Source organism: Pseudophryne corroboree, chromosome 6 (assembly GCF_028390025.1).
Source record: "Pseudophryne corroboree isolate aPseCor3 chromosome 6, aPseCor3.hap2, whole genome shotgun sequence".
In the NCBI taxonomy this organism is placed as follows: Eukaryota; Metazoa; Chordata; class Amphibia; order Anura; family Myobatrachidae; genus Pseudophryne; species Pseudophryne corroboree.
The window spans coordinates 88,613,996-88,638,783 of record NC_086449.1 but is presented as its reverse complement, the minus strand read 5'-3'; the positions used below and the strand labels follow the sequence as shown (position 1 = coordinate 88,638,783).

General features: G+C 47.2%; 6 protein-coding genes across 6 annotated transcripts; 4 read left to right on the top strand and 2 right to left on the bottom strand.

Moving 5' to 3' along the window:
* The first annotated feature begins 452 nt into the window (after positions 1–452).
* LOC134936433 (histone H3) lies at positions 453–944 on the top strand. Its single transcript, XM_063931459.1, has one exon. The coding sequence runs from the start codon at positions 478–480 to the stop codon at positions 886–888; it is 411 nt and encodes a 136-aa protein (XP_063787529.1). The 5' UTR covers positions 453–477; the 3' UTR covers positions 889–944.
* Positions 945–1,588: 644 nt separating this feature from the next.
* On the bottom strand, positions 1,589–2,098 carry LOC134936435 (histone H2A type 1). Its single transcript, XM_063931461.1, has one exon. The coding sequence runs from the start codon at positions 2,054–2,056 to the stop codon at positions 1,664–1,666; it is 393 nt and encodes a 130-aa protein (XP_063787531.1). The 5' UTR covers positions 2,057–2,098; the 3' UTR covers positions 1,589–1,663.
* A 279-nt stretch (positions 2,099–2,377) lies between these two features.
* Positions 2,378–2,832, top strand: LOC134934855 (histone H2B 1.1-like). The gene has a single exon (XM_063930198.1). It carries the CDS (start codon positions 2,401–2,403, stop codon positions 2,779–2,781), a length of 381 nt encoding a protein of 126 aa, XP_063786268.1. The 5' UTR covers positions 2,378–2,400; the 3' UTR covers positions 2,782–2,832.
* Positions 2,833–17,747: 14,915 nt separating this feature from the next.
* LOC134936434 (histone H3-like) lies at positions 17,748–18,220 on the top strand. The gene has a single exon (XM_063931460.1). The coding sequence runs from the start codon at positions 17,748–17,750 to the stop codon at positions 18,156–18,158; it is 411 nt and encodes a 136-aa protein (XP_063787530.1). The 3' UTR covers positions 18,159–18,220.
* Positions 18,221–18,923: 703 nt separating this feature from the next.
* On the bottom strand, positions 18,924–19,316 carry LOC134934853 (histone H2A type 1-like). The gene has a single exon (XM_063930197.1). The coding sequence runs from the start codon at positions 19,314–19,316 to the stop codon at positions 18,924–18,926; it is 393 nt and encodes a 130-aa protein (XP_063786267.1).
* A 244-nt stretch (positions 19,317–19,560) lies between these two features.
* Positions 19,561–20,752, top strand: LOC134934353 (histone H2B 1.1-like). Its single transcript, XM_063929807.1, has 2 exons — positions 19,561–19,599; positions 20,392–20,752. The coding sequence occupies exons 1-2, from the start codon at positions 19,561–19,563 to the stop codon at positions 20,734–20,736; spliced, it is 384 nt and encodes a 127-aa protein (XP_063785877.1). The 3' UTR covers positions 20,737–20,752.
* Positions 20,753–24,788: the final 4,036 nt, after the last annotated feature.

Genomic DNA, 24,788 nt, shown 5'->3' with positions numbered 1-24,788 from the left:
ACATGAGACCTGGTCAAGGCGAAATAAATGTAATAGCTGCAGAGTTGGAAGCTGAGCTGCAGCGGTATGAGCCGATGAGCTATAAGCGGAAATACATTATATATACACATTGTATCCAATGCCCTGTTACATCCTCCTACACAATGTGTACATTATTAACTAAAGAACTAAACTGACTTGGATACATCTGGCTGGTGTATTTCCAGCTCACACTGAAAAATAAATTGCGCAGTCCGGCTAAAGTGGTTAAATTATATATAGGACAATCAACGCCTTCTCATGTCGATTTTTGTAACAATTATCTGCTACTAGAAATGGCGGTTTTTTTCCCATAGTTCAAACGGTTATTTAAAACCAATCGGTGGAGGCGGCGTTATCCAATCAGGGTGCAGCATTGTGTATAAATAGGTTTGCATGTAGCCATTTCTCTCATTGTTATAGCTGTACAGTAGTATTTGCAGTTGCTTCTTGTGAAATATGGCCAGGACCAAGCAAACAGCGCGGAAGTCCACCGGTGGGAAAGCTCCCCGCAAACAGTTAGCCACCAAAGCCGCCCGGAAAAGTGCCCCAGCTACTGGCGGCGTGAAGAAGCCTCACCGCTACCGTCCCGGGACTGTTGCTCTCAGAGAGATCCGCCGCTACCAAAAATCCACCGAACTGCTGATCCGCAAGCTGCCCTTCCAGCGTCTTGTGCGGGAGATCGCCCAGGATTTCAAGACCGACCTGCGCTTCCAGAGCTCCGCCGTCATGGCCCTACAAGAGGCCAGTGAGGCTTATCTGGTGGGGCTGTTCGAGGACACCAACCTGTGCGCCATCCACGCCAAGAGGGTGACCATCATGCCCAAAGACATCCAGCTGGCCCGTAGGATCCGAGGGGAGAGGGCATAGATACTCGGCACCCCTATATATGCAGCAACACAAAGGCTCTTTTCAGAGCCACCAAATCTTCCTATAAACTAGCTGAATCATAAACCTATAAATGTCTGAGCAACATCCAGTTGTGACGAACCCTCCGCGCTACAACTGACTGGACAAATCTAATACATGTATACGTTATGATGAAGAAATAAACAAAAGCCAGAGGGATAAAGAAATGTTACACAGTATGTATGAAATAATTCCATGACGGACAGAGCACAGTGTTCCCGATACATCGCCTTGGAGAATTGCTGCTTTTCCAGCATGTCTCCTGCAGTGAGGAGCGCACGGATAGAGGATATAGTTCTCATTGCGCCGTGTGATAAGATAGATCACTCGCACACAAAGCCGAGCTTAGGTAGGAAATCCCGGCTATATACGATCAGTGCACGTCCCAGAAAAGCTGAAGGGGCCTCAATGGCAGAATGCAGTGATAGCAGAGGGAACATTTATACTTTCACTGGACTAAACCACAATAGATAAGAGCGCCGAAAGTGGGAGCATCGTAACATTAGCAAATTATATAGCAGCTAAAGCTCATACATGTGTATAATACAGAATGATCCTGTTCCCTGCACCGCCGTCTGTGAATGAAGTGTGGTTAATAAAAGCGCGGCTATCGATACAGCAATGACAATGGCAGTACACACAGCTCTCTTGGGAAGACGTGGGTGGCTCTGAGAAGAGCCTTTGTGTTGTGTGTCAGGTACATATCGGTTCTGTGGTGGAAGCTGCCAGCATCACGTTACTTGCTCTTGGCCGATTTGTGGCTCTCAGTCTTCTTGGGCAGCAATACAGCCTGGATGTTGGGCAGAACGCCTCCCTGGGCGATGGTCACCCCACCGAGCAGCTTGTTGAGCTCTTCGTCGTTGCGTACAGCCAGCTGCAGGTGGCGGGGGATGATGCGGGTCTTCTTGTTGTCGCGGGCTGCGTTTCCGGCGAGCTCCAAAATCTCAGCCGTCAGATACTCCAGTACCGCGGCCAGATAGACCGGTGCACCGGCTCCCACCCGCTCGGCATAATTACCTTTCCTCAGCAGACGGTGAACTCGACCGACTGGGAACTGGAGACCGGCACGGGATGAGCGAGTCTTTGCCTTAGCACGGGTCTTGCCGCCTTGTTTCCCTCTTCCAGACATGCTTGTGAGGTTCAATGAAATAACAAAAAAAAACCCCTCTATTTCAACTGAAAGAAATATCTCCAAAACATCCACATCCTCTTACATATATACTAGAAGCGACATGCTGCTTGCTCTGTGATTGGTCTGCTTACAAGCAGACCAATTGCAGCTCAACTTCATCCACAGGCCAATCCGCAAAAAGAAGGGTGGGGTTACGATGCGTAACAGTGTCACATGACACTTCTACCCAATAGTGTAGCTTGCATTGGTGATACCTCGTTTGCATAAGATGCCTATAAATACAACAGATGTGGTAAGCAGACACACAGATTTTCTGCATTGTGCTGTACAAAAACGCTAGAATGCCTGACCCACCGAAGTCTGCTCCGGCGCCCAAGAAAGGCTCTAAGAAAGCGGTGACCAAGACCCAGAAGAAGGATGGGAAGAAGCGTAGAAAGAGCAGGAAGGAGAGTTACGCTATTTACGTCTACAAGGTGCTGAAGCAGGTGCACCCTGATACCGGCATCTCTTCCAAGGCTATGGGTATCATGAACTCCTTTGTCAATGACATCTTTGAGCGCATTGCGGGGGAAGCTTCCCGCCTGGCTCACTACAACAAGCGCTCCACCATCACCTCCCGGGAGATCCAGACCGCAGTACGTCTGCTGCTGCCGGGAGAGCTGGCCAAGCACGCCGTGTCCGAGGGCACCAAGGCCGTCACCAAGTACACCAGCGCCAAGTAGTTTCCCTTCCTTCTCCGATCCATCAACACAAAGGCTCTTTTAAGAGCCACCCACCTCCTCTCTAATCGGGCTGTGACTATGATGGTTTGTGCGGTGTCTACTTGGCTGGATCACAGTACCCCAGGGGCTGTATAGACTGAGTCTTGCAGTTTATAATTGTTGTTCCTACAGAACCGGTTTCTCTATATTCCTTACATTAGAAAAGTTCCTTGTAGGTGCTGACAGAAAACAGCCATACTCTGCCCGTGTAGTTGTAGAACTGGAAAATTATTTGCTCTGATTAAAATGTTACAAAGTATCTTTTTACACTAACAATTTGTGCCAGTATTATGATCACTCTGCATCTCGGATACACACAGTTGGAGATAATTACTGCAAGACGACCTGTGTCAGCATATTCCAATAATTGCAGAAATAGCACCAGGGCGCAAACTCCGGCGTTACTGCGGTTCTATTGTTCCCAGTTAGTTTCATGAGAACAGGATCCATTTAGATGTATCAATGTGTTTAGTGATGACACCACGTGATTCCTGTGTAGGCACACCTGCTCTGAGTGCTCCTTATACTGGAATAACAGTAACACCGCTTCCAGGGTTATTTGTGCAGCAGTGACCTGGATAGAGACTCGGCTGAGTATAGTAGCTGCAGCGCTCAGGCTTATATTGAGCTGGCCCCATATACAATACCACATGCAGATAAGTGGCGCATTATACAGTGATATAAAAGGGACCAACAACTGTAATGCCGGAGCGCTTATCAATGCGGAGCTTTAACCAGAATAACCAAACCCAGGCGCCAGGAATACTGCTAGCCGTCACATAGGGCCCAGGCACAAGCGGCAATGTCGGTGGGAGAATGGGAGAGAGGAGTTTTTTTCAGGCTGCGATTTGAATTGCTGACTCCGGCGAATATATTTTTTCCCCTCCCGCCGATTTCTGCTCTGCTGTCATTTGTCCATTTTGAATAATCTCCCTCCTATCCCAAGGCGGCAGTGTAGGTTTCATTACAATGTATCCACCGAGAAACACGCTATTTATCATTTTAGAGAGATGAAATGTCACTACTTATCAAGAAATGCTTCTATGTATCGTTCTTCCTTTACCATAATTGTATATTTAGACGTGAGGTAAATAAGATTCCTTCCCTTTGTACTCTGGGAACATAAAGCCTAATTAGATGGTCTGAACAGGACCTGCTTTGTGACGGTGTGGCAGAGGAAACGAGATATCAGCTGCCGCTGTGTGAGGCGAGCTTGTGTAGTGTAGATAAGCGCGGGTGACTGGCGTATCTTGGGTAACACGATCTTTCTCCTGCTCTCTGTACCACGGCTCAGCAGACACATTGCTTATGTAGCGTGTGATTAGCGCTGAACACTGTCATACTGAGCAGCGCTGCAATACATCTACCTCCTGTACTCATTATACAGCTGCCACGCATAGAAATAACCCGTCCAGTACTAGCAGCGTCTGATCGTAGGAATAATAGCTCTCTGCTGCTGGCATGAATAATGTCTATGCGAATTCTAGTTTAGTCTACTGATTAGACCACTGCCTGTCTGAGACAATTCAATGGAGACCTTAGGAACTTACATGAAACAAATTGCATGATGGGTATAACGACCTTCATGCGCCGAGATACTGTATCTGCCCTATAATACCGCCACCATTGTTATTCTCTCAGAGACAATAAATCATTCAAATCTGGCGACTATTATTCACTCTACAGGTGACGTCGTGCGCCTACAGCTCTGCCTGGACAGGGTGGGTGGCTCTGAAAAGAGCCTTTGGGTGGGCTAACAAGGAAGCGAGGCGGTTCGGTGAGACCCATTTTAAATTTGAAATCCTTGAACACATACATAAAAAAATTCAAGTTCAAGATGGAATCGCTCAGGGCGGTTATTGCGAGCCTGGACGAGGGGGATTACATGGTATCCCTGGACATCAAGGATGCTTACTTGCATGTCCCCATTTACCATCCTCACCAGGAGTCCCTCAGATTTGTGGTACAGGATTGCCATTACCAATTCCAGACGCTGCCGTTTGGACTGTCCACGGCATCGATTGTATTTACCAAGGTTATGGCGGAAATGATGATACTCCTTCGAAAAAAGGGAGTTTTAATTATCCCGTACTTGGACGATCTCCTAATAAAAGCGAGGTCCAAGGAACAGTTGTTGGTGGGAGTAGCACTATCTCAGGAGGTGCTGCACCAGCACGGCTGGATTCTGAATATCCCAAAGTCACAGCTGGTTCCGACGACACGGCTACTGTTCCTGGGTATGATTCTGGGTACAGTCCAGAAAAAAGTGTTTCTCCCGGAGGAGAAAGCCAGGGAGTTGTCATCTCTAGTCAGAGACCTCCTGAAACCAAAACAGGTATCAGTGCATCGCTGCACGCGGGTCCTGGGAAAGATGGTGGCTTCTTACGAAGCAATTCCCTTCGGCAGGTTCCATGCCAGAATCTTTCAGTGGGACCTGTTGGACCAGTGGTCCGGATCGCATCTTCAGATGCATCGCTTGATAACCCTGTCTCCAAGAACCAGGGTGTCGCTACTGTGGTGGCTGCAGAGTGCCCATCTTCTAGAGGGCCGCAGGTTCGGCATACAGGACTGGGTCCTGGTGACCACGGATGCCAGCCTTCGAGGCTGGGGAGCAGTCACACAGGGAAGAAACTTCCAAGGACTATGGTCGAGTCAGGAGACTTCCCTTCACATAAATATTCTGGAACTAAGGGCCATCTACAATGCCCTAAGTCAAGCAAAATCCCTGCTCCTACACCAGCCGGTGCTGATCCAGTCAAACAACATCACGGCAGTCGCCCATGTAAATCGACAGGGCGGCACAAGAAGCAGGATGGCAATGGCGGAAGCCACAAGAATTCTCCGATGGGCGGAGAATCATGTACTAGCACTGTCAGCAGTGTTCATTCCGGGAGTGGACAACTGGGAAGCAGACTTCCTCAGCAGACACGACCTCCACCCGGGAGAGTGGGGACTTCATCCAGAAGTCTTCCAGATGCTGGTAAACCGTTGGGAAAAACCACAGGTGGACATGATGGCGTCCCGCCTCAACAAAAAGTTAAAAAGATATTGCGCCAGGTCAAGGGACCCTCAGGCGATAGCTGTGGACGCTCTAGTGACACCATGGGTGTACCAGTCGGTTTATGTGTTCCCTCCTCTGCCCTGAAAATATATGTTTCCAGGACGGCTGGAGTCAGAAAATCTGACTCGCTGTTTATCCTGTATGCACCCAACAAGCTGGGTGCTCCTGCTTCTAAGCAGTCTATTGCTCGCTGGATTTGTAGTACAATTCAGCTTGCACATTCTGTGGCAGGCATGCCACAGCCAAAATCTGTAAATGCCCATTCCACAAGGAAGGTGGGCTCATCTTGGGCGGCTGCCCGAGGGGTCTCAGCTTTACAACTTTGCCGAGCAGCTACTTGGTCAGGGGCAAACACATTTGCAAAATTCTACAAATTTGATACCCTGGCTGAGGAGGACCTGGAGTTCTCTCATTCGGTGCTACAGAGTCATCCGCACTCTCCCGCCCGTTTGGGAGCTTTGGTATAATCCCCATGGTCCTTACGGAGTTCCCAGCATCCACTAGGACGTTAGAGAAAATAAGAATTTACTCACCGGTAATTCTATTTCTCGTAGTCCGTAGTGGATGCTGGGCGCCCATCCCAAGTGCGGATGGTCTGCAATACTTGTAAATAGGTATTGTTAACTAAAGGGTTATTGTTGAGCCATCTGTTGAGAGGCTCAGTTGTTTTCATACTGTCAAACTGGATATAGTATCACGAGTTGTACGGTGTGATTGGTATGGCTGGTAAGAGTGTTACCCGGGATTCTAAATCCTTCCTTATTATGTCTGCTCGTCCGGGCACGGTGTCCTAACTGAGGCTTGGAGGAGGGTCATAGTGGGAGGAGCCAGTGCACACCAGGTAGTCATAAATCTTTCTAGAGTGCCCAGCCTCCTTCGGAGCCCGCTATTCCCCATGGTCCTTACGGAGTTCCCAGCATCCACTACGGACTACGAGAAATAGAATTACCGGTGAGTAAATTCTTATTATTTCACACACTGGCTGCATAGGGAGGGTTTTTTTCTTTTTTAGAGCAGTATAAATATATAAATTAATAATTAAAAATAAATGACCACTTGCCCATTGTTTTTGTTGGGAGGGTAGGGGGTGTGACCACGCCGCCTTTATAAAAAAATATAATTAAAACTAATATTTATGAGCAGCGCCACATGCAGTGGTGCCAAGAGGCGGGTAATCAGGTATTAATTACCCTGTCCCAGGCTGCTGGAGGGGCCTGACAGGGGAGTCCACATCCCCCTTCCCAAATATACTTACGCTTCGCGGTACTGGGCAGCGTCCTGTAGTGCACATGCGTCATGTTCCCAGATGTCACTGGGCAGATGGCGCCGTCGGCCGAAGAGGAGGGACCTGCTTCCCATTAAGCAACCTGGCCCCTTTGAATAAATTGCACACAATTAATACTTTAATTAATCATATCTTTCAGAGGTGTAGATACGCACCCAATTTAGGCCACACCGCATTACATTACTGGGGCCCAGCATTGCTTTCTACGCCCCTGTGGGGTGGGGCGCCGTTATATCCATTCCGGTTGGTAGAATTGGGTGCAGAACACCCAGACAAACTTATATGCTATGGGTGCCGAAATAGGACATCCTTAGATATCAGTACCAGGTCCCGGAATGGGGGGCAGACCATCTTAGATACCTGTTCCAGGTTCCGGAACAGGATGCATACCACCTTAAATAGCTGTTTCATGTGCCGGAATGGTGTGCAGGACACCCAGACAACCTTAGATAGCTGTTCAGGGAGCCGGAATAGGGCGCGGACCACCTTAGATACCTGTTCCGGGTGCCGGAACAGGGCTCAGACCATCTTAGACAACCGATCCGGATGCCGGAACAGGAGGCAGACCACCTTAGATAGCTGTTTCAGGTACCGGAATGGTGTGCGAGACACCCAGATAAACTTAGATAGCTGTTCAGGGTGCCGGAATAGGGCGCAGAACACCTTAGATACCAGTTCCGGGTTCCGGAACAGGGCTCTAACCATCTTAGACAACCGGTCCGGGTGCCGGAACAGGATGCAGACCATCTTAGATAGCGGTTTCATGTTCCGGAATGGTGTACAGAACACCCAGACAACCTTAGATAGCTGTTCATGGTGCCGGAATAGGGCGCAGAACACCTTAGATACCTGTTCCGGGTGCCGGAACAGGGCTCAAACCATCTTAGACAACTGGTCCGGGTGCCGGAACAGGAGACAGACCATTTTAGATAGCTGTTTCATGTGCCGGAATGGTGTGCAGGACACCCAGACAACCTTAGATAGCTGTTCAGGGTGCCGGAATAGGGCGCAGACCACCTTAGATACCTGTTCTGGGTGCCGGAACTGAGCTCTAACCGTCTTAGACAGCCGGTCCGGGTGCCGGAACAGGATGCCGACCATCTTAGATAGCGGTTTCATGTTCCGGAATGGTGTACAGAACACCCAGACAACCTTAGATAGCTGTGCAGGGTGCCGGAATAGGGCGCAGAACACCTTAACCGTCTTTGTTGTGATTAATGAAATGACAATTGGATGTGTATAGAGCAGATCTTAGGCCAGGTAGTGAGTGACAGACACAAGGCAGAGGTAGTCTTACTTGCTGGTGGTACCTGAGACCAGGGGCGGACTGGGAACAAAAAGCGGCCCTGGAAAAAATTGTACTAGTGGCCCCACATGGGCAGCACCAGAGGTGTAAGGTCTAGCCATGGGCCATGGCAGCAGCACCCTCCCCTGAAGACTTTCCAGATAGTGGGCATGTCCAGCATCAAGGGGGGAGTTAAAAGGAAATAAAATTAAATATTATGAGTACATTATATGATACACCTTCAGAATTTAGGAAACTATATCATTCTTTAGAAAGATATATTTTCTTGCTTATTACACCAACCGTATCCCAATCACTATTCACTCAATCTTATATGTCAGCCAAGCAGGCAGACAGAGCATACACTAGATCATCTGCAATCACAGGCTAAGTGGCAAAGTCATTTTCATATATGCAAATTATTTTGGAGCTTATTCATTATTTCTATAAATAGGACCACATGTCCTCAAACAAAACAGGCCCCACGGGTGCGTCGGCCCACCGGGAATCTTCCCTGTGGACCCTATGGCCAATCTGCCTCTGCCTGAGACCCCCTATTTATTCAGAGCCCTCACTAGACCATTCTCTACAAATGCCTAATTGCTGTCTGTTGTGTCTGTGAAATGGCTGAAAGTATAACCTGTAATAGAGTACACATTAGAAACACAGAATGTGACGGCAAATAAGAACTACTTGGCCCATCTAGTCTGCCACTTTTTTTTACCATATTTTTACCTCAAACCTTATTTGATCCAGTAGCTCCACACTTGCATATTTCCAGTGCTGTAATATCTGAGACCCCAGGCTGGTAACGTCACTATTAGCTGCCGCGTTATGGCACCAGTAGATAGTGTTAAGTGGGAAGCTATGAAATTTCACTTCACATCCAAGAATCTCATCAGAGGCCGATCCTGAGAAATGATCAGTGGTTTCCGGTTTTGTGGACATGTTTTAAAATATGCGTTTTCTATTTTCATTTGCATGCCACAAGGAGTTTTGCTGTAGATGTAAGATTAGACGTTTTGTAGGAGAAGTGGTGTGCGCTGATACCACCACCCCCTTCCCCCATGTATGAAGGAGGACAAGTGTGCTATGTGCCCCATCTAAGGGGTGTGGCATCTGCCAGGTGGGAGGGGCTAGGGGTGTGGCATCTGCTGTGTGGGAGTAGCTAGGGTGTGGCACCCATGGGGGGTGAGTTCCACCACCTCTCTAGGACCACTTTAAGCACTGCCCCAATGCATGCTGAAGTTCTGATTATTCTCAGTCCTAAAGCTTCCCATAATATATAAATAACTAAGACCTACCATATAAGTGTATTTGTAATTCTTTAACAATCAAATGATAATCATTTTGCTGTCAATGTTGCAAGGTATGCAGATCCTTTGATTTATACTGTTTTTTTTTTTTGAAAAATAGTTTATTGGACAACTGTGCAACATTTACATACATTATCGCAAAATATATCTAAACATGTTAGGACAACATTTAACATATTACATTTTGAAACAATTCAACCGTGATAAAGTAAATCAATTATAGCCTTAAGGCGTCCTGCTAGTGACCATTTTAAAAGGGTGGATGTCCCTGCTCTAAAATTTCCAGGATATACCACATAGTGTGAGATATGGCCTGTCGCAGAGGGGTTTTAACCGGCTCGTCTAGCATCTGAATGTAGGGGAGCCATACGCTGAAGAATTTAGCTATTTTATTCTCCTTATCTAGAAGCATTTCTAGCCACTCCATATGGAACAGGTATGACAGTCTTGGTACAAATAAAGCTATGGATAATGAGTCAGTGGCTATCCATTGTGATAATATGGTTTTCTTGCCTGCCGCTGCTATTTTGGTCAGTAACTGGCGCTGTCCTGTCGTCAGCTTGTGAGCAGAATGCGTCGGGTGTATGTCCCACATGACCCACTCCGGGGAAATATCTAATGTGAGGTGTAATCTGTCTTTTATAAAGGTGTGTATTAAGCCCCAGAACTTGTTCACTTCATGGCAACTCCACATGCAATGATAGATGTCTGCGTCCATCATGCCGCATTTAAAGCATTTAGAGTCAGACGCTGTCCCCATTTGCATCCTTAGCTTAGGTGTGATGTAGGATCGATGTAAGAGTTGGTAGTTCATTTCAGCATATGACGCTGATATAAGAGTCTTATTGATCCTGTTAAAAGCCTTAAGCATGGTGGAGGTGTCAAGAGATGGGAAATCTGTTATCCATTTTACCATCCCTGTCTGTGTAGATTCCCAATCAATAGACTTTTTGGTGTATGCGTAGAGCAATGCGGTGTAGGGTTGAATCCTTGGCATCGACTGTAAAGTGATATCCAGTGGATTATTCCAATCCTCTGTAGTCATAATGGCCATAGATTTGTTTACATAACTCCGTATCTGGAAGTATATGAATAACGGAATCTTAACTTGTGGGAAACTATCACAAAGGTGAGAATATGTGATGACCTGTCGAGTATCTCTACAAATCATCTGGTAAAGCAACCTGATACCTTCTCCTGCCAGGGCTGTCAATGTTGTGCGTACTGTGGTCCCCTGAAAGTCAGTATTGTGAGTCAGGGGTAGGAAAGTCGTGTTGTAGCTGGATACACCCATCCTTGAGCGTGTCTGCCTCCAGGCCGCGCAAGTCGATGTCAGTAGTATATTGTTTTTAACCTGGGGTGGAAAGGCCGATGGACGCATGTGTAGTAAACTGACAAGAGAGAGCTCAGGGCAGAAAGCCTGCTCCAGGCCGAATTTAGCAAAGGTTTCTGTCTCATGTATCCAATCGATAGCGTATCGATAATTCACGGCTAGCGTGTAACTTTTAATGCAAGGTAAGTTGACACCTCCTAATTTTTGTGATTGACTTAGTTTAAACAGGGAGATCCTAGGCTTTTTATGTGCCCAAATGAATTCACTGCAGGCCTTGTTTAAGATCTTTAAGTCTGTCTCCGATATTAATAGAGGTAGCATTTGGATGGGATATAGCAGTCTCGGGAAAGAAATCATTTTAATTAAGTGACAGTGTCCTAAGTAGGACAGGGGCAAGTGTTTCCATGTTTGAAAATCATTCAACATGCGAGTTATTATTCGTGGGAAATTATATTTATAAAGGTCTGACGGGTGAACCGGAATCTGAAGACCTAAGTATACGATTGAGTTGCACGCCCATCGGAAAGGGAACTGTAAATCTCATCCGTGAGTGGCCTTTGGATGTAGTGCCAATGCTTCCGTCTTGGATTTATTAATTTTAAACCCTGAGATCGACTCGAAGGTCGCTAGTAAAGACAATAGGTTAGGGAATGCGTGTTGAGGGTTTGAAAAATACAATAATAGGTCATCTGCGTAAGCCGTGACCTTAAGGTTGTGACTGCCAATTCCAATCCCTTGCCAATCAGAGTTTAAATAACAATGTCTAATAAGTGGGTCTAATGCCAGGTCGAAAAGGAGTGGTGACAAGGGGCATCATTGTCTCGTTCCTCTATGTTATGTAAATGTGTCTGTGTTCAGTCCGTTCACTGTGATGAACGCAGAGGGTGTGTCGTATATAGTTCGGAAGAATTTTACAAAGTCAGCTCCAAATCTCTGCCAGTGGAGCACCCTCAGCAGATGGGGCCATGACACCCGATCAAACGCCTTATCTGCGTCGCAGCTCACTATCAAGGATTTTCCATCTGGCAGCCCAGCCGATACTGTCAAAGCAGCTATCAACTGTCTGATATTATGTACTGATGTCCTCCCTTTCACAAAGCCAGTCTGTGCTGGATGTAGTAGTGTGGGCAACACCTCTTGTAGCCTATGTGCTATGAGTGTCGTTAAAATCTTGAAATCCTGATTTAGGAGTGAGATCGGACGATATGAGTGGACTAGAGTAGGGTCTTTTCCTGGTTTTGGCAGAACTATCATGCGTGCATGGTTGAAAGCGCGCGGGGCGGCTCCGCCTGCCAGGATAAAATTAAATAGGGCTAATAAGTGGGGAGTGACATGGGGCAGCAGCAGTTTGTAGTATTCTGCACTCAGACCATCTGGACCTGGGGATTTTCCATTAGCTAATTGTTTAATTACTGTTATCAGTTCTATATCAGAGACGGGAGACATAAGGGAGTTTCTATTTTCCGCCGTTAGTGTGGGAGCCTCTGCCGATCGTAAGAAGTTCATGCCGTTAATAGGGTCGTCTGGTGGTGCCGTGTATAGTTCCTTGTAGTAAGATAAAAAGGAGTCAGCGATTACCGTCGGGTCGGAGGATAATTGGGTATTTGACTGGATAGCGAGAATGCGTGAAGTGGGTTGTTGACCACGAACTACATTTGCCAGTAGCTTGCCGGCTTTGTTACCCCACTTAAAGTATTTATGTTTTTGGAAATCTAAAGCATATTGAACTCTCTCTGTGCATAGAGTGTCATAAAGAAGTTTAGTCTCGATATAAATTCTGCGATTATCTTCCGTCGGGGAAGTCAGCAGCGTCGCGTAGGAGTTTGTCAGTGTTAGGCCTAAGTCATGAAACCTTTGATTGAGGCGTTTGCGCTTACCCGCAACGTACGCAATGATGAAACCCCGCACTACCGGCTTGGAGGCAGACCAGAAAAGACCAATGTCATCCACATGTTGTGCGTTGTCTTTGGCATAATTAAGAAAGTGAGTTTCTAAGTATGATTTGAAATCAGGAGATGTATAGAGGTGTGAGGGAAATCTCCAATTGAAGGAGGTTTGTTTAGGAGATTGTAGGTCTAGTGTGAACCATGTGGGTGCGTGGTCCGATATGGCGATATTTTCTATTTTTGAATCCCGTAACCTAGGAAGCAGTCCCGTTGTTAGTAACCAATAATGTATTCTAGTGGACGTGTCATGTGGGTGAGAATAAAAGGTGTATGCACGGTCAACTGGGTGTTGTTGTCGCCATGGATCTATTAACTGGAGTGAGGTCAGCCAAAGTTGCAGTGATGCTGGAATGGAATAATTGCGTCCACCCGAAGCGCCTGACCTATCCAGGGCTGGTTGCAGTGTGGAGTTAAAATCCCCGCCAATGATCAGATGGCCCTCCGCCCATTCCTGCAATCGGACATAAACGTTGGTAAAGAATATATTGTGATCTGAGTTCGGTGCATATATGGATACTAATGTGTATAGCTCCCCCTCTAATTGTACCTTTAGGAATAGGAATCTGCCGTCTACATCTTCTAAGGTGTCTAGAATGTTATAACTCAGAGATTTATGGAATATAATCACTACCCCTCGCTTCTTGGAGGTATATGATGCCGAGCTAAATCTCTGTATCTAACTGTCTCTAAGTACGTTGTGGTCCCCTGTTTTCCAATGAGTTTCCTGTAGCATCGCCACATCCGGTCGCAGGTGTTTAAGGTGCTGCAGTATTTTCCTTCGCTTAATCGGGGTGTTAAGACCTTCTACGTTCCATGTAAGGAATTTTAGACTCTTCTTAAGCTCTAGTGAGGTTGTCATGTTAACTAAATATCTATCCGATGCCCGTCCTGACGGACGCGTTCAGTGTTTTTGAAATGAATTGTGGAGTCCCCCATGTCCCAGCGCGCATGGTGACTCGACCTATAGCAAAAGTAATAAATCCTTGTCCTAACATCATTCCTAACAATAAGTGCAAACATTGTATTACAGTATGTCCATTTTCCATCTTTTTTTGAACCCATAACAGTAGTCTGGCTGACTTACTATATACTAGTAGTGTAACTCCGATCAGAATAGGGGATGGGTGGTTGGGTAGTGGGAGGGGCGGGAAAGAAAAGGGTAAGGAAAGGAAAAGGAAGGAAGGGGAATGAGAAGATGAGAAGGCCCCACGTTTTGCCAATTTAAGGGCAAATATTCCTGTAATAAACCAAACCAATTGAACATTAATGATCGACCATACATTACCAATCACGACCTCCATAAGGGAGACAATACAGATGTTAGCTCCGTAGTGGAGTTTATGGTCAGTCTCGTTCCTTGGAGGCATGTGAGGAGCGGCTCCGCACTGATTCTGCAAAAGTCTTTGCCTCTGGGGGTGAATCAAACAGGTACGTCTTGCCGTTGTGTTGAGCTCGAAGTTTAGCCGGGTAAAGCAAGGCAAATCTTATGCCCTCCTCGAACAAGATCTTGCAGTAAGGGGAGAATTCTCTCCTTTTCATGGCTACACCGTAAGAGAAGTCCTGGAATAGAAGCAGCTTGTCTCCGTGGTAGAAAAGTTCCTGAGCTTTACGGTATGCATCCAACACCTTGACTTTGTCTGTGTAGTTGAGAAATTTGAATATGACCGGCCTAGGTCTCCGCCGGTCCGTCTGGAGGTCCGGGCCTATACGGTGTGCTCTTTCAATTGCCAACGATTCCCCTTCTGTCAGGCAGCCCAATTCCATCGGCAACCAGGAAGAGACCAGGGCCATCTACTCTTTCGGTCTAACGGATTCTGGTAAGCCGATCATACGAAGATTGTTTCGACGATTGCGATTTTCTAAATCTTCTAGCTTCTCTTGTATCGCGGAGATGGTGGACGCTTGGGAATCAATTTCCGCTCGGGCGGTGGTCATGTCATCTTCCAGGTTTGAAACCCTTTGTTCAGCTTCATCAAGTCGTGTGCTGTGTTCCTTTAACTGCGTCATGGTGGATTCAATGGCGTCTTTCAGCCCAGCCAGTTTTTTGTCTAGCAATGGCGATAATATGTCTGAGATTTCCTGTGCTCTGGCCACTGCGTCCACGGTGTATCTAGCAGAATCTGGTACACCATCTAGGACATTAGCCGAGGGCGACGGGGGTGGCGAGTTAATTGAGGCGGAGGCTGATGCCCTGGTGTCTTTAGTTTTTGCCGGCGCCGAGCCGCGGCCTCCTCTCTGTGTCTTGGCCACGTATTTATCCATAGAAGCGCGGTATAAACACTTTTCAGTGAGACAGTTAGTATAGTGAGATATCCTGCCCTGCAGGGAGTAAATGCGAGCGTGTGCTTGCTGCGTTCAGCGCAGTGGATCGACACTGTTCAGCCTGTGTATGCTCTGAGTCCAGCAGCCCTTGGGATCGTGTAATGTGTTACTGATATTCCAAATGTGTAGGGAGTTCCAAATGTGCAGGATTGGTTTAGTGGATGTTTATCTCATCCTCCTCTTAACTGGTGTTCAGAGGCGCCACGGGCCACGCTTCACGTGGGCCTGCGTGTATTATTTGGGGATGGCTGAGTAAGTGGCTGTGTCACATCGATGAAGTGTCACTGTCCAGAGTGGCTTGATTTCCCCTCCGTTCACTTGTATGTTTTGCGCCCCGTGGAGGTAACTGGGGTAGGAGGGGGGAGGGGGAGAGTCCGGCCCAGCACACTATCCCCGCCGTAGGTCGGGCTCTCTTTCCCGACGGGCACACACAGGCGGCTTCACCGTCAGCGGCACAGGGCTTGTGCGCCGATCAGACCCTCTCCCTGCAGTCTCCTCAGGCGGGGGTTCGTAGCGGGACGGGAGCCGTGGGATGCCCGGCCACCTCCAAGATGGCGGCCGTTGGCAGTGCGCACCACAACTGGCGCTCGGATTCCGGGAAGATCAGGCGGTGGGGAGCCGGGAGGACTATACCCCTTTGCCTCGTGGAGGCAACTGGGGTAGGAGGGGGGAGGGGGGGAGAGTCAGGCCCAGCTCACTCACCCCGCCGTAGGTCAGGCTCTTTTTCCCGACGGGCACACACAGGCTACTTCACCGTCAGCGGCAGCGGCGCAGGGCTTGTGCGCCGGTCTGATCCTCTCCCTGCAGTCTCCTCAGGCGGGGGTTTGTAGCGGGACGGGAGCCGTGGGAAGCCCGGCCACCTCCAAGATGGCGGCCGCGGGCAGTGTGCACCACAACTGGCGCTCGGATTCCGGGGAAATCAGGCGGTGGGGAGCCGGGAGGACTATTCCCTCTTGCCCACCAGTATCTCCGCTGGCCCCTGATATTGTTTTGGGGCGCAGGTCCCGGTATAAAGACCCTCGAATCCTGCTCGAGGTGTCCGGGATCGGAGAGCTCTTTTAAAACTCGGCCTGCTGCGGGTCCGCCCACCGTAAGTCGATTTATACTGTTTTTACTGCAGTCACATACTATGAGCTCCCGGCATTAGTGAGACTGAGAACAGCTTGTAAGGAACATCTGTTGTTTCCTTACAATACTATTCCCGCCGATGGTAGCTATTCAGCACTGCTTATAATCACGTTTCTTTTCCAAGACTCTTTAGACTAGAGTCCTGTATCAGCGCCGTGTGCTATGTATGTTGACTGGTTGTCTCTTCATGCTGGACTGACAGCAAATCAGCAATCACTTCCAGGTTTACTGTGATTACAGTGTAATCGTTATGGCTGAATCGTGGTGATAACTCGTGACTCATTTCATTCCCGCGCCTGCCGGTTACATAAAACAAAGGAGTAACAGAAAGTCTTGGAGGTTTTTTATTTTTTTATTTTTTTTTGGGGGGGGGGTTTAAATGACATAAACCAATCAGGAGATTGGGCGTCTTTAACTTAGCCAATGACAACTCAACACTGTGCATAAATAGAGACGTTAGCGGCAGCTCCCGTTCATTCTTGCTTCGTTTTATTATATCTCTGTAGAGTATATTTGGGACTGTGCCTGGGCCCAGTTGTTGTTGGATGCCCTGGAGAACGAACTGAAAAACTCTGTGCCAAGGAACTGCCTCACGTACCATTCGGTGCTCTACGGACTTTTCCCTGGCACCCACACCGTTGGGGCGATCCAGGAAGCCTGGCGCCTTATGAACTGTATGAAGGACGCTTCGTGGCTAGCCAGGAACCGCCTCATTCTGCGGAGGGAGAGGATGTCCACCCAGGACTGTTGCAGGCTGGTTCACAGCTTGCTCAGAGACTATTCCATCATGGACAGCCCTGAGGAAGAAGAGGACTAAAAACCCCCTTTTTCTGCCCCTCTCCCCTTGTTTGAACTGAATAATGAGACTTTGGGACCGTGGCCCCTTCCCCCTCACTCACAATGTCTGTTGTTTTATTGATGTCTTTCTATTTATTGCCCCTCCCCTTATATGTGTCTCTCCTTCAATAAAGCTTCGGGCATGTGACTCACCCTCCCTCACCCTCCTACCCTCCACACCCATAGCCTTATTAACTGTTGTGTTATTGTATCGTTTAAATGCATAGTGCAGTCTGAGAACTATAGTATAGGCTACAGGCCTGCGCCGTAGTTCTTCGACTGCACTATACCGTCTGCATCTGTACTGTGTTTTGGCCTGTGCTGCGACACGGTGCTTATGTTTGTCAATGTACTCGTATGTTTTTTGCTTCTTTATGCCAATAAAGACTGCTTTTTCAATCAAAAAATAGGAAAATGGCCAGGACCAAGCAGACCGCTCGCAAGTCTACTGGAGGGAAAGCTCCCCGAAAACAGCTGGCAACTGAAGCCGCCCGGAAGAGCGCCCCAGCTACTGGCGGTGTGAAGAAGCCTCACCGCTACCGTCCAGGGACCGTTGCTCTTCGAGAGATCCGCCGCTACCCGAAGTCAACAGAGCTGCTGATCCGCAAGCTGCACTTCCAGCGGCTGGTGCGGGAGATCGCCCAGGACTTCAAGACCGACCTGCGCTTCCAGAGCACCGACGTCATGGCCCTACAAGAGGCCAGCGAGGCAAATCTGGTGGGGCTGTTCGAGGACACCAACCTGTGCGCCATCCACGCCAAGAGGGTGACCATCATGCCCAAAGACATCCAGCTGGCCCGCAGGATCCGAGGGGAGAGGGCATAGATACTCGGCACTCCTATACAAGCATCAACACAAAGGCTCTTTTCAGAGACACCAAATCTTCCTATGAACTAGCTGAAGCATAAGCATATTGGTGTTTAATAGGAAGAATGTTAAATCCTTCCTCTGCACGGGCTCCCTATAGTTAGTAGTCACACAGCTCCCGGCCCCTGATCTGCAATAACCCTCACCATCCTTCCTTCAAGCTTGCCACTGCCCTGACTGCAGTAAGGAGTCTCCTCTATACGGCGTGCAGTCAGGGCACGGTCTAGATGTAGCTACAGTAGAACTCTACCTATAGATCTAGCACCTAGGCTCTCCAGTACTTTATCTGGGGGCTGAGCTTTTAGCTGTGCCGCTCCGACTCTATGAAACTTCCCGCTTAGTTTGAGAGGCCCCCACTCTAGTGTCTTTCGAAACAGACTCAAGATCTTCCTACACATCCCTTTACTATCTCCTGCTCTCAGTATTGTATGAAAAGCTTTTCTGTGCTATATTATATTCATTCTATTTAGCAACTTGAGTGGTACTGGAGGCAGAGCGCTACATAAAATAAATTACTGGATGTCTGCGGGATAATAAGGCAATGCTACAAGTTACTTCTAATTGATTTCCCTTCAGTATTATAGCGCACACAATTGGCACTCCCTCCTATCCCGCTACACTTGGCTAATGAATCCCAGCTTATAGCCATGAATCAGCTCTTTGGGGTCAGGGTGGGTGGCTCTGAAAAGAGCCTTTGTGTTGCGGGGACAAGTAGCTGTAAAATCACTTGCTCTTGGCCGGTTTGTGGCTCTCGGTCTTCTTGGGCAGCAGCACGGCCTGGATGTTGGGCAGAACGCCTCCCTGGGCGATGGTCACACCACCGAGCAGCTTGTTGAGCTCTTCGTCGTTGCGCACAGCCAGCTGCAGGTGGCGGGGGATGATGCGGGTCTTCTTGTTGTCACGGGCGGCGTTTCCGGCGAGCTCCAGGATCTCAGCCGTCAGATATTCCAGCACCGCGGCCAGATAGACCGGGGCACCGGCTCCCACTCGCTCAGCATAGTTTCCTTTCCTCAGCAGACGGTGAACGCTACCGACTGGGAACTGGAGACCGGCCCGGGATGAGCGAGTCTTTGCCTTAGCCCGGGTCTTGCCGCCTTGTTTCCCTCTTCCAGACATGCTTGCGAGATTCAATGAGATTAAAAGCTCTTTTTTTAACAAAAACACTTTGTGAAAACACTGCCCTCCTCTTACATATATACTCAGAAGCGACATGCTGCTTGCTCTGTGATTTGGTCTGCTTACAAGCTAACCAATGCAGCTCAACTTCATCCACAGACCAATCCGCAAAAAGAAGGGTGGGGTTAAGATGCCTACCAGTGTCACATGACACGTCTACCCAATAGTGTAGCTTGCATTGGTGATGCCTCGTTTGCATAAGCTGCCTATAAATAAAACAGATGTGGGAAGTGGTCACACAGAGTTTCTGCATTGTGTCGTGACTGTCGTCAAAGAAATTCTCCAGAATGCCTGATCCAGCAAAGTCTGCTCCAGCGCCTAAAGGCCCATACACATTAGACAATGTCATCGTCTAATGTTTCCCCCTCGGGCCGGCCGGCGGCCGACTGTACACACTGAGCGATATGACAGCTCATTTATTTATTTATTTATTTATTTATTTATTAACAGTTTCTTATATAGCGCAGCAAATTCCGTTGCGCTTTACAATTTGAAATAACAATAACAAACTGGGTGATAACAGTCATAGAGGTAGGAAGGCCCTGCTCGCAAGCTTACAATCTATAGAGAAATAGGCATATGTACACAAGGAAAGGTGCTATCTATTGCATAGAATGAGAAGACATGTGAGGATATGTGTGGACTGTAAAGAGTGGATGTAATTTGATAGGAAGGTTTATGAAAGTTATGTGGGCGGTTCAGGAATTTGATACGCTTGCCTAAAGAGGTGAGTTTTGAGGGAACGCTTGAAGGTTTGGAGACTAGAGGAGAGTCTTATTGTCATATCGCTCAGTGACGTCACGCCCCCGCCAGCGCTGCATGAAGGTCGTGGGCGACAGTCTACATCCTTCATGCATGCCCTACCGACAGCGACGATCGTTGCCGACCCGCGGGGCCGCGCATCGTTCATCGCTGGCGGCATACACACTTAATGATTAAATGAGCGACGTCGCTCAAGGAGGGGGAAAATGAGCGACGTCGCTCATTTAATCGTTAAGTGTGTACGGATCTTTAGAAAGGCTCTAAGAAAGCAGTGACCAAGACACAGAAGAAGGATGGGAAGAAGCGTAGGAAGAGCAGGAAGGAGAGTTACGCCATTTACGTCTACAAGGTGCTGAAGCAGGTGCACCCTGACACCGGCATCTCCTCCAAGGCTATGGGCATCATGAACTCCTTTGCCAATGACATCTTTGAGCGCATTGCCGGGGAAGCTTCCCGCCTGGCTCACTACAACAAGCGCTCCACCATCACCTCCCGAGAGATCCAGACTGCCGTACGCCTGCTGCTGCCGGGAGAGCTGGCCAAGCACGCCGTGTCCGAGGGCACCAAGGCTGTTACCAAGTACACCAGCGCCAAGTAATCTCCCCCTCCTCTAATCCACATCAACACAAAGGCTCTTCTAAGAGCCACCCACCTCCTCTCTAATCGGGCTGTGACTATGATGGGTATTCTATGTGCTACTTGCAAATCTGTCTTATGTATTTCAGTTCCTGATGTAGATCGGTCATATATATTCATCGTATTACAGATGCCACCATTAGTGCTTACATAATACAATCCATAGGCCTGTGTAGCTGCTGCAGAGCTAGAGAATTATTGTATCTTATTCCAATGTTACAAAGTATCAGTAGATTGTAGCAATTGGTCCCATTGTTAGTATTACTTTGAATCTCCTATAAACACAGTTGCTAAAAGGTTTTTTGTCTTTCAAGATGCCCTGTGTAGAATGCTATTGTTACTGTATCACTGCACGTGTAACACCGGGATCCAATCTCCGGTGTCACTGCAGGTATATTGCACCGAATCCATTATAAGACATCAGGTTCCGTTTAGCTGCATTTAATGAAAGGAGATCTTTATGATCGCACAATACAATGCTGGCTTAGGCACACATGCCAGCCGTGCTCCCTATAGTAACTGAGATACAGGGGTGGCTGAGCAGCAGTGTTCCGGAGCGGGATTGGCTGAGTGCAGTATCAGCGGCGCTCATAATTACAGGGAGAAGAGAGACTGAAGCGCAGAGCTGACACAAGGTACAGGAAGGAAACATTCTTCAAAGGAATAAAAGTAAAAGTACACTGAAGACATGATCTAAAACGGAAATTAATTACGTTTGGTGGAAATACATAAGGATTTCCTTACAATGAAATAAGCACAGCATAGCTTATGAGGTTCAAAGTATAAAAATGGGGTCCAAGATGGTCTAAGAGATTCTTATCTGTTGTCAAATTTTATGTTTCTATGTTTAAGCCCTTCCTTTGGTGTACAAGTGTGCAAATGCATGTGCAAGGCCTCATAGTCCAACAGTGTGCAATAATACAATATATTATAAATACCATAAAAAAAATAGAGTAGTATATCTGCCTTTAATGCAACATTCACAATATTAATATTTATCATCTGGTTATTAAAGCATTAAGCATACATTTATATGGTAGGCATCACTTGTCATATTGTGAGAAACTTTAGACTCAGCAGAAATAAATGTACATGAACTGGGGACAATATAGGAAACAATAAATAGTGTTATACAATTGTTACTATTCTGTTGAAACATTAGTGGAAACTATCAGTATCAAAGTATCAACTTTGACCACAAGCTAAACTTCATAATTCTGAGAATGTTCATGAGGAAAATAGAGGGGAGAGTAATGGGGATTACAAAAAGGTTCTCTCGGTGGAAATAACAATCAGATTATGTACAATAGTAAAAGCACAGTACATTATCTATCTATCTATCTATCTATCTATCTATCTATCTATCTATCTATCTATCTATCTATCTATCTATCTATCTGTCTGTCTATTATTTTAATTGCTACTTTTTATGCAAATTCAAGTATTTAATTAGCATTTCCCTTACGCTTGAAAAAAACAACAGATAAGAATTGATTCAATTCATATTTTATGGCGATTAATAGAGTTTACAGCTGTTGAAAGGGAACACAGTATATTATTTTCAGAACAATGTATATTCGTAGCCCAGAATGAATGTGAATTAAGACTTAATATAAAATTTAATGTAATGTTAATAACTCACCCTTTTCCATTGTGCATTATAACAACAGTGAGTGCTCCTCCTTTTTTTAATTTTATTTGTTTTTACACTTCATCCAAGAGAGATCAGACGTCTTGACCACTGTTCTGGCTCAGGTTTGTCCTGGACTTGTCATTCTGTGAAGCCTTTTTATATCTAAAGCCATCCTCCCCATAGAAATCCACCAGGTCAGAAGGCCAGCAGTTGGCATATTCACCATTTATAGCACATTAGATTTAAAAAGACAACCATCAGCGGGTTTGATGTGTCAGTACTGGCAGACCACCACTTCCCCACTCCTGATTAGCTGTGATGTACTATTTTGATTATTTTTAGGATTTGTACAGAAATCGTGAGTTGCATTTACTATAAAAAATAACAGTATTTATAGGTTAAATCAATATTTCACAAACAGATGAAACTTGAATGTCAAACTTCAAAATAGATATACAGAATGTTAGTAGTAAGTAAGTAGGAGTGAATAGATTATGAGGGGTGTACAATACGTTTCTGGATGTGCAGTGCATAGGCAGAGTAGACACAATCTCACTATTTGGTACTTAGCTGTAACCTCTGATGAAAGGGCTTGTGAAATGTCAAGAAACAGAACCGTGTATAAGCAGCTCTGCACAAAGAAATAGTCAGCATATTCACATCCTTCACATTTTTGTTATGGAAGTTATCAGAGGCCACTGGAGAGCCTGATCTTTTACGTTTACAAGAGTGGTCTGCAACAGCAGGGGAGATTAGACCAACTGCAAGTTGCTTTTGAGGAGAAAGCACCATCCCAAACTACTGTGTTTAAGTGAATTGCAGAATTTTGGTGCGGGAGACAGAGCCTGAAAGATAAGGAGCGCTGTGGCTGACATGTGTTCACCATTAACAGTTGATGTGGATGACAGGGTGACTATGGCCCAGTTATGCTGCTTTCAGATCGCAAATGCCGGATCCTACCCGGTAACAGAAACGTGTACTTACCGGGTGGGATCCGGCATTTGCGCTCAGTTGCTGGCTTTCCGACCCGGCAATATGCCAAGTCGGTTGCCATAACAGCGGGGGGCGCAGCAGCAGCAGGGGCCGGGGTGGAGGTGGCGCCGGGAGATGAGCTCATCTCCTGCGCCGCCTCTGCCTATGCTGTGAATGGGAACCGTGTCGCATCGGAATGGCTCCCATTCACACTGCGCCTGACCCGGTAATCAACGCGGTAATAACCCTTCTTTTTTACCGGGTTGAATTACCGGGTCAGGCGACCCGCTAATTCACCAAAGGACCTTTCACATCGCACACGGACCCGTTTCGATACCGGGTTTTTAGTGCAATGTGAAAGGGGTATTAGAGAACTTGATAGGCACATCAAGAGGATCCACCTGATTGATACTCCATTAAAGGCTGAGCAAGGTTTCCATGACCAAAGATTCTGCAATCTGGGTTCCCCATCAGCTGGCTCAAGAGCAGAAGGAGACTCGGGTGCCTTGGTGCTGCAACATACTGGCCATGCTTGATGGTGGTCACTCAAAATCTGTCTTGAAGATCATCAGTGTCGATGAACACTGGATCTACAGTTTCATCCCCGAGACCAAACAGTCAGACCAGTGGACCTCAATTGGATTTGTGCTGCCACAGACGTACCAACGTGAGTGCAGTGTGGTAAAACGGATAGTGGCTGCATTTTTGGCCAAAACTAGTCCTGAAGCTACCCTACCACTCATGCAGCAGTGCACTGCCACTGGGGACTGGTACAGTATGCCAAACAATGCCTGCCACAGGTGCTGGAAGCTATTTCCAGGCACCATCGAAGAAGTCAAACTTGTGGTGTAATCCATCATGACAATGCTCCTGCCCACACATCCAGGAAAGTTTTGGATTCTGGCCCATGGACGCATGCAGCAGCTTTGTCATCCACCGTACAGTCCAGACCTGGCCCCCTGCAACTCCTGTTGCCCTATCTACATTTTGCACACCTACTCCTATCTGCCTAGGTGACAAGCAGACACACTCCTGTGTTTGTCACTTATTAGCTGGAGGCACAATTTGCGTGTGCTCCACCTCTGACACACACCCACAAGCCGGCTGACAGGCATCCTTCCTGGCTCTGTGACTTTTGTCTGCACAATTCGGTTCATTAGACAGTGTGAAATCCTTCAACGGAAAGTTCTCTAGTTCTACAAAGTTCTCAGCATTTGAATACTATGGCAAGTTAAACAAGCCACTTGCAGTTTCTGGAACTGCAATGGTGTTCTGGAATGTCTGTTCTATGATCCGGGTTCTATTTTGTGTGTGCTTGTGTGCTTTATATTTTGAAATGTCTTGCGAAGGCCTAAATATGATACAGGTTGAGTATCCCATATCCAAATATTCAGAAATACGGAAAATTC